The following is a 9,589-nucleotide window of genomic DNA, read 5'->3' on the forward strand; positions in this document are numbered from 1 at the left end:
TTTCCTTTGTTTGCATGGCAAGTGATGGTAGAAGCTTACACAGTTTATAAAAGGAAATGATACTTTTAAAAGCAAACAGCAGGTGTTCCTATAAAAGTAGTTTTAAAATAAACCTACATTGACACAGGTTCAAATCTTCAAACACTGGTTAGAATAAGATTGGTTATAAATTGAAATACTCTTGAGTATTAATGAGAATATTTATTATCTTTGTTTATTACCTATGAGGTAAATATGACCAGCTCTGATAACTACCTAGCTCCAACTATCAGGGAAGGAGAAACTTTGCCTCTTACCGTAAGATAAATAGCAGATTTTCAGGTATCTATCCAGGCTGACAGCAGTCATGGTGATAAGACTTCCACAGCCAAAGAAAAATCCAGCCCATCCATACCAGCGGCAGCCAATCCAGCCAAACACCCAGCGGTGACAGAAGCAAGAGATGATCGTGAACGGTTTGCCTACAACTAGAGCGCCACACAATTCGTCAAGGTCACATGTACCCAATGACCTCAACTTACTGTTCAGTTACATCTTATTCAAATGAGAAGGAGCTATTTCACCACATGTTACATTCAATTTGCCTAAAATAAGGTCCAGATCTCTGGGACTTAAATTATTTATTTCTTTGGCTTCTGTTAGTTTCTCTCTTGTTGTTTACTTTCTAGAAAATATTCTTCTATAGATGGTCCCCAACTTATGGTAGCTCAACTTATCAATTTTTCAACTTTACAATGGTGTGAACGTGACATGCACAATAAATTACATGAGCTATTTAACCCTTTTAATATAAAATAGGCTTTTTTTGTTAGATGGCTTTGCCCACCTATATGCTAATGTAACTGTTCTGAGCATATTTAAGGTATACTAGATAGGCTAAGCCACAATGTTTGGCAGGTGAGTGTATTAAATGCATTTTTGACTCATGATATTTTCAATGTAGGATGGGTTTATTGGGCTGCAACCCCATCCTATGTGGAGAAGCATTTGTACTTTACACTCTGCATCCCACCACCTTCCTGAACGGAATGTGCTCAGAAGCTCTTCAAAGCCTCTATCTGAGGCATCTATCAAAAGAAGTTTCTTTGACCTTTTTGTGTGAGAAACAACAAGTAACCTTCCCCACCCCTCCCAGGTATTCCCCTACTTTGGTACACAAAGATGTACAGAAGTTCCTGTTAGTGTAGTCAGTTAACACGTAGTTCTTGAGTGCCTTCTATAAGCTGGACACATATCTCCTTTAGTTGTCTCCACAGCTGGACACACTCCATCTTGCTAGCCTGTGTGCCCTCATACCCAAGCTTTCTGGTCCAAAGAATAGTTCACATTCAACAAGTAATTATTCAGTGTCTCTTATATAACAGACACAGAGCAAGGTGCTAGAGAACAAAGTGGAGATGAAGATTCACAAACTAATTTTTGAAATAGAGCAGAAAAAAGGAAGAACTAATTTGTGTGTAAATACAATGTGATGGAATGATAGACAGTGATTAACACTCTGGAGAAAATTAAGGCAGAGGGAGGGGATAGACAGAAACTGTTGTTTCACATAAGGGAATCAGGAAAGAATGTGACATTGAGGCAGATGCCTAAATCAGTGGAAAAGAACTCTAGCAAATACCTGGAAGGAAAATATTCTAGGCAGAGGAAACAGCAAATTCAAAGCTTGAGGTGAGTGCCTGCTAGATGGATGCTAAAGGCAGAAAACTAAGAGTGAAAGTGACTCAGATGGAGTGGATTCGGTGTCTGTTGTGCCTGGGATCCATTAGTAAAAGCTATTTTAAGATTCCTTCTGAAGCAGAGCTTTCTTTTTCTTTTTCTTTAGTTTTTATTTATTTATTTTTAGAGAGAGGGCAAGGGAGGGAGAAAGAGAGGGGGAGAAACATCAATGTGTGGCTGCCCTTCATGCACCCTCTACTAGGAACCTGGCCCACAACCCAGGCATGTGTCATGATTGGGAATCGGACTGGCAACCTTTTGGTTCGCAGGCCAGCCCTCAATCCACTGAGCCACACTAGCCAGAGCTAGAACAAACCTTTTGATGAATTTTTTCAATGTCATGTAGATGTCTCTCCTTTCTTTGCTTAGTAGAATGGTAATGAACCTGGTGGTTCTGAATCACTGAAGGTATTGTTTTGTTATGTTTTGTTTTGCATTGTTTTGATTTATTTTAAATATCAACATCTAGGACTCCGGTCCTTAGAGAGTTTGATTTAATTTCTCTGGAGTAAGCCCAGGCATCTATGTACTTTTATTTTTTTTTAAGTTCCTTGGGTCTAATACACACACACAGTTGCAAGCCATTGTTATTTAAACAAGAAATATTAGTTGTGCTTATTCAAGGTGCTTATGATGGAATATAGTTGACCCAGAAAAAATAATATAGACATAAAATGTTTTAGGTTTATTGGAAAGGGACAGTTAATTGGAGGTAGTACTCAGAAGCTGAAAAAACAATGGTCGGAGTAAGATCAGAGCTATCACATGAAAGAAAATGTTTTCTGGCAAATTACTCTAAAGATGTATTCAACTAATGAGGTGGTTTGTGCAATTCTAGAGCAGATTTACTTAGTTGAAAGCATTTTCAATGTATCTGACCAATTGAGGACATTTTTATTCAAGCCTACTCTGACTCAGCTTTAAGCATCAGTTTGGGTATCATCAATGGTAAAAAATGAGGCTGAAATAACAGGTTTCATTCAAGCTTTTCACCTTCAGTACCAGGGAGAGAACAGAGTCAGGGGTCTGCTGGGTGTGTTGAAATGACCCAGGAAAAGTCATTCATGTTGCGACACCGCCATCGCGTGGCAATACTGAGAATAGCAGCCCTTCTGCATCCTTGAAAATTCCCTAGGTTTCGTTTGATTTCCACAGAAAGGGACTTGATAGGTCCTGTCCTTCTCAGTGTGTATGTGTATTTCCCATAAGAGTTCGTGTTATTTAAGTCTGCCCATACTGAGTAAAGTCCTTCTAAATAACCTGCACCATTCAGACTCTCAGTAAGCGGACAACACATCACTGCTGTGTGAGAAATAGGGAGAGGCTTATTATAGAGCCCTGCTTTCAGAGACTGGCAGTGGCAGAAATATTCCTTTGTGAAGAGAGACATGAATATCAGAAAATATTTTTGAAGGGATTTCTTTAGATGGGAAACTGTTAGAAGGATTCTAGCAGAAAGAGAAGGGGATATGCATTGTTCAAACTCAATCTCCCCAAATCTAGTAACTTAAGACTGGATGTTCAGCAGCAGGATGTGGGCTCCAGAGGTGCGTGTGAGTGTGTCTGGGCAGCCCCAGAGTGCTGCAGGTGACAGCAATGCGAGGTGACTCACCCAAGTCAGACGTATTTATAAATATGTATCAATATGTGAAGGACAGTTGAAGAGAAATGTTATTCCAACCTCTAGTTGATGGGTTACCAGAGGCCAAAGAAACAGTTTTCAATTTTAGCTTCACATTAAACTTATCTGGAAATCCTGACTGCAAATATCCTCACATCCAGGGGACATTCTCAACCAATTCAATGAAAATTGCTGGATGTGAAACTCAGCCATGAATATTGTTTTAAAAGTTCTCCAAGTGGCGTTTCTGTGCAGCCGTCTGAGAACCAAAGGTCTAGGAGCTTCCTCTGCCTGAGTCAGTCCCTCAGCTGCACTTCACTGTGTCGCCAACAAGGCAGCCCTTCCTCCTCCCTGCACTCATGTCTCAGACTGTCTTCACTCACATTTACCCTTCACATGCCATCCCCTTGATGCTTATTTTAACAAATTTCTGTATGGACAAGAGGGGCGTAATGGAGCTCAAACAGGGATCTAGAGCCTCCCTGTAAATTTCTGTTTTCTGAATCATTAAGCCCCATTACATGTGGAGGTGTCTAAGGTATCCTGTCTTATTCTAAATAGTGTCCTCAGCATCAAACATGCCTGGCACTTAGAAAGGATTCAATAGAGGTTAAAGAAATGATCAGACAGCACTTTGTGGACTTACCACAAACTGTAAACATGACTTGTGAAAGGGTAGGGGGTGGCAGGGGGTGAGGTCTGAGTCAGCGAGAACTTCAGAATGGGGTGTAATTCAAACCTCCAGAGAAGAAACGGCATGATTATGTTACCTGAGATCCCCAGATCACAGACTGCCAAATTGATTGTCATTATTTCTGCAGGTCGTAGCTTCTTCTTTCGTCTAGAAGACATATAAAGGACATACCCATTTCCAACTGTGGACAGAATCCCTACAAAGAAAAATACAAATTCCCATCATTAAAACTAGGATTCAGAGTCCACTTGAAAATGAAACACTTCTCAATTTCAAAAATAGACACCATAGATTTAGAGGGTAGTGAGAGGACTCTACATAAAAATCTAAATTAAGAAGATGAAGTGAAGAGTTGTGAGTGACAGGGGAGGGACGGGTTGCCTCCAAAGAATGAGAAAACAGGGATTATAACACCGAACTTACCCAGGAAAAGGAACCACTAACTTCCCAGCAAAGCTAGGAGGGTGTGGGCCTCCTGAAGGTCAGTTCTCATACTGGTGCCCCAGGTGAAGTGCTTCCTCTGGCACTTTTATGGAGTATTGGCTTTATAGAATCCCCTCCCTCTGATAGGAAGGGTCGACCCCTTGGCTCTTGATACAGTGTGAAGATGAAGTGACCCAAACCACACTAGGTGCGTTCACTCTCCCTGTGCACCCCTGAGGGATTCAGGAGAGGCAGAGGCCAGAGAAAGCTGGTGCAACCCCGGCAGGGAAAGGGTCAGTGCCTGGAGTCACATCCCAGGGCTGTCGCCTCCTGAGGACACCTGGGCGCTGGGTGTCTGCAGCTGCTACTGGACTAGACACTGAGGGGCAGTGGGTGGCACTGGGTGACATGGACTCTCCCACTCCCGCCAAAGGGAGAGAAAGTGACCCTCAACCCACCATCCTACCAATGATGGCATCAATGCTTTCTCACTTTTTTATAGCCTTTCATCAATGACTAGTTGGTTTTGGCACCACGATGAAACTGTCCAAAAGTTCTCACAAACCCAGCTTAAATCCAAAAAACCCAATCCCTACTGACTTTATTTAAGAAAAGAATACACCTACTTCCATAGCTTAACATGTAGAGTAGATTTCCTCAGGAATTCTTGCTTCATAGTGTAGCTGTGTATAAATGAGAATCTGGTACAGCTGCCTTTGGTAGTAAGGAATAAGGAGAGTATTAACAGGAGAAACCCAGAGTTTTCTGTTTTAATTTCTACTTCTCCACTACAATGCATTCAGGGGGCAAGGAAAGAAATGCGTGTTTTCAGCTGATGGTCTGAAACCACCAGGAAACTGTGCTGAGCTCTGAGGAAGTTCTGAATCCCTGGAGTAGTGCTGCCTAATGGTCCCTCAACAATCTCTAGCTTTCTTAAGACAGAAGAGGAAAAAGATAGAAGCAATTGCGGAGTTCTGAAGCAAACCAACTGAAGTGAAACCTACATGTCATTAAAGGAAACCAGCTAGCAAAGCACACTGGGAAATTAAAATGTAAAAACATGACTTGAAAAATTATAAACAAATGTCACGTATGTGGTATCCAGAAGACTTATATGAAATAAGTATGCGTATGTATTTGATACACAATGCTCATTTAAACACCCTTCATCTTTCTACATTTCTTTTGCAAATACTGATTTTCTTACTTTTCCTTTCTTAAATTTTCTTTTCTAAGAGATTCACAAGGCTTCACCCAGTGCCCAAAGCATTATCCATAAATAGCCAACTCTCTGTTGGAGCTTCAGGTAGACCATTCCCACAGGAAATCTGAGCTGTCGGGGGGTAACAAGAGAATGCAAACTTATTTTTTAAGGATAGCTAAAGGAAAAATAAGATTAAGAAGGTAAAGACTAAAAGGGGGGGTTGCATTTTAGATGATCCAAATCATGACTCTATGACAGCGAAAATATAAAATCTCACATATAAACTTAATAAAGTATTTACAGTATAAGAATAGAGGGTAGAAATGGGTCTCTAGTTTATTTCTTCTTCATTCCAGTTTTATCTTTTCATTTTCCAGCTTTCCCTAATTCTAATATTTAACAAGGTTCACTAAGAATGTCATTTCACTCTGATTCCTTAGAAGGAACCTGGGCACATCCCTTAACCTACTCTGGGAGCGGGTGAAAACCAGCCACTCACAGGACCGTGTCCAAGACCTGGGTCTAGGATGATTCCATGCCCCTCTACCCGCACCTGACTTCACCAGACACTGTTCCAGAATAGGTTTTGGCTGCACCTCCAGCTCCTGAGTGGCTTCATGACCTTTTTTTTGACTTCTTTTTCTAGCTCCTACCCTACATGCATCAAGTGAGAAATCCCCCAGATTCCCCCACCACCACCCTGCTGGTCTCTGTTCTCTGGATCCCTCATGCCAGGGTGGGGAGTAGACGCTCTCTCTCCCTATTTTATGTTGCCTCGGGAAATTTATCAAGTTAAAGATGCTGCTTTTTATTTAATCCCTTGCAGCTGATTGAGACAAATTCAATTTGTAAGATGTCTATTTTTCTGTCTTTTCTGATCATTGAGGTACTTATGCTCAATAACAGTGCACTTTGGGTTTTATTTCCAGGCCATCCCCGTGCAGACAAGGGTCCATTCATTCACCACTGTCTTCCCAGTAACTTAAATGCTAGTGAAAAATGGGCATTTACTATTTTTTTGTATTTGAAAGGATATGGGGATGCATTTATAAAATGTAGGATTTAAGTCTGTTTCATACTGACTTATAACAACCCCAAGGATCCAGGGAATTCCTTTTCAGTATAATTTCTGATCCAGCTTGAATTCTTTTGTCCCAAGCACTGACATTGACTAGACTTATCTAGTGAGTTTTCCTAATTTCAGGAGTTTGAATAAAAATTTTACCCAGTAATAAATATATAGAGAGGGAATTGATGAGAAGGAGGATAAGAGGGGGGAGAAAGGAAGGGAGGAAGGGACGGAGAGAAGGAGGGAGAGAGAGAAAAAGCGAGAGAAAGTTTGACCCAGCATCTGAAAAGATTCAAGGCAGATACACCTGGAGACATAACCCACCTGTATACACTGGTTGCTCAAATTTGAAGCAACCATTTTACATTTCAGGAAAATATTATGGTTGAATTCTAAGTGCCTAGACTAGTGCTGTCCAATAGAAATACAATGTAAACCAGAAATGTGAGCCACATATGTGCTTATTTTTTTTTCTGGTAGCCAAATTAAACAAAGTAAAAATATTACTAAATCAACTTTAATACTTATCTAATCTAATATACCCAAAATGTTATGAGGAGAACATGCAGTCATATTTTAATCATTACAAGCTATTCTACATTATTTTCTTGGTACTGCATTTTCAGTGTCTGGTGTGTGTTTGCACTGCAGCGCATCTCAATTTGCAAAGGTCACAGTGCAGGGGCTCAGGCCGACTTGTGGCCACTGTATTGGACAACACAGTCCGGAAGCCGATGGGGATCATGAACAAAAGCCTTGACCCTGGAATAACTTCCGTCTATTACCAATACACCTTTTCAACTCTCACCAAAATTATGTAGTGCTGCAAACATGGTGAGGCTTTACTTTAGGGGAATTAAGCTCGGGGTGTCCATGGTCACTGCTGCACTGGGCCTGAGTTCCCTCTGTTGTGAACAGAGGAAGCTGAGCTAGGTGATTGCTCAGGTCCATGCTAAGCCTATAACATTTTGATCGTATCAAAGCATTTTTTAACAACAGAAAACAGCATACTTAAATAAGAGTTCATTATCATTAATTTTGTTATTCAATAGATAATCTTACTACCAAAGCAAAGAAATGAAAGGTAGTCTGAAGATAAATTATTTTGCTGTAAAATATTTTGGATTATCAAGAGAATATCTATCCCTAATAATTAAGATAATCAAGAGTTTACCCCATCTTCTACCTTCCTCCCACTTTTTACCTCCACTCAAAATATCCACATGAATGTTGGAATCTTTGTGCAAAATCAAAGTATCAACCCATAAAAAATGCACAGAAATATTAAGGAAACTTACCAATTACAGTTAAGTAAAAGCCAGCCACCAAATCCGCTTCCCAGGAAAGTTTGGAAGCAAAGGGATCCCCATTTGGAACATAGTGTGGCAGGCCATCGTCCTGGGGCAGGACCGTGTGGTTCAGCGCCATGCTGTTCTCTCGGACCAGGAGTCTGAAAAACAAAGTGGTAGAGATGTCAACAAACCTGAATAAGCCAACATGAATAGTCTCATAACCACACCACCGGTTGTAAAGTAGGAAACAATTTCCCAGAGTCAGGCTTGATTGTCTGATTAATAACTAGAGCACATTTAAACAATTTTCTTCAATGATCCAAATATGTCAGCATTTAATTATTCATTGTGCAGATTCTCCAAACCTACATTATTTCATTTCTTCATCATGCTACCCACTTTGGGCTACTTCAGACCTCTTTTGGGTGAAGTAACTATGAATTTGAATGCCAAGTCCCATGCATTTTACTTCTTCTTAGCAGTTTTTGTAAAAGATAGATACATAGATGATACATCGATAGATGACTCCATCAATATTTCACATATATTATGAATAGATAAAATATTTAAAATATTCCAGATTATGTTTTTTTAATCCTCACGCCAAAATATGTTTACTGATTTTAGGAAGAGAGGAAGGAGAAGAGTGAGAGAGAAACATCAGTTAGTTGCCTTTGGTGTGCACCCCAACCAGGGATTGAACCTGCAACATAGGTATGTGCCTTGATCAGAAATTGAACCTGTACCTTTTGGTTTATAGGACGATGCTCCAACCAACTAAATCACCCAGTCATGGCCCAAATTATAGGGTTTTCTTAATTATACAAATTGTCCAGGAGAAAAAAACCTCTATCAGATTTACAGTCTTGGTTATTAGGGTAGTAAGTAAAAAGTAACATAGAAACCTCAGTAAATGAAATGAAGACCTGGGTTTTCAGGGGGCCGCTTAGAAAAGAATTCAGTCTTGGTTGTAACTCACAATCCATCCACAGGAAGATGTGCATTCTAAGTTTCCCAAAGCAGGAAGCAACCTTACTGTTTACCATCATCACTCCTTCCAATCCACTCTCTAAATTTGCTCATTCCAGGATGAAATCTTGAGCAATGAGGAACTCCCAAAAAACAGGAGACTTCATAGTGTTTTTATTAAATTTTGATTTTTGAGTTTACAAAAGGTCTTTGATGGGCTCTGTGCAAACATATGTCACACAATACCACCAATATGAAAACTGGGGTGCTGTGTTATACCTGAGATAACGCCTACTGCTGATATCATGACTTCCTCTGGAATGATTACTGTTATTTGGAAAGGAAAGAAATGCTGCTAACGTTAACGTTGTCATCTGTTTTGAACTTGCTTATCTCAAAATGAACCACTAGATGGCACTGCTCAGCCCTCTAAGAAGCCAAGTGGGACAGAGCTTCTCACCAGGCAAGTGGAACTGTTGTAAATCCCCCAACTGATGACAGGCTGATCAGCAAATGTCAATAAACTGTGTCTCTTCAAAAGACACAGATTTAACCCCTTGCTAACTGCCAATTCACAACGGAACTACGACTTCAAAAC

At 40.3% G+C, this 9,589-nt stretch overlaps 1 protein-coding gene across 1 annotated transcript in view; it reads right to left on the reverse strand.

The window, feature by feature from the left end:
- The window catches only part of OPN5 (opsin 5), a 29,335-nt gene extending 21,177 nt beyond the window's left edge, over positions 1–8,158 (reverse strand). Inside the window, exons 1-3 of the mRNA XM_028508420.1 lie at positions 8,029–8,158; positions 4,111–4,230; positions 297–467 (exon numbers count right to left, since the gene is read on the reverse strand). Of these exons, the coding sequence (XP_028364221.1) occupies positions 297–467; positions 4,111–4,230; positions 8,029–8,158 (421 nt within the window). The remainder of the gene's footprint in view (positions 1–296; positions 468–4,110; positions 4,231–8,028) is intronic.
- Between the last annotated feature and the right edge of the window lie 1,431 nt (positions 8,159–9,589).

The sequence above is a fragment of the Phyllostomus discolor genome, chromosome 4 (genome assembly GCF_004126475.2).
Source record: "Phyllostomus discolor isolate MPI-MPIP mPhyDis1 chromosome 4, mPhyDis1.pri.v3, whole genome shotgun sequence".
Taxonomy (NCBI): Eukaryota; Metazoa; Chordata; class Mammalia; order Chiroptera; family Phyllostomidae; genus Phyllostomus; species Phyllostomus discolor.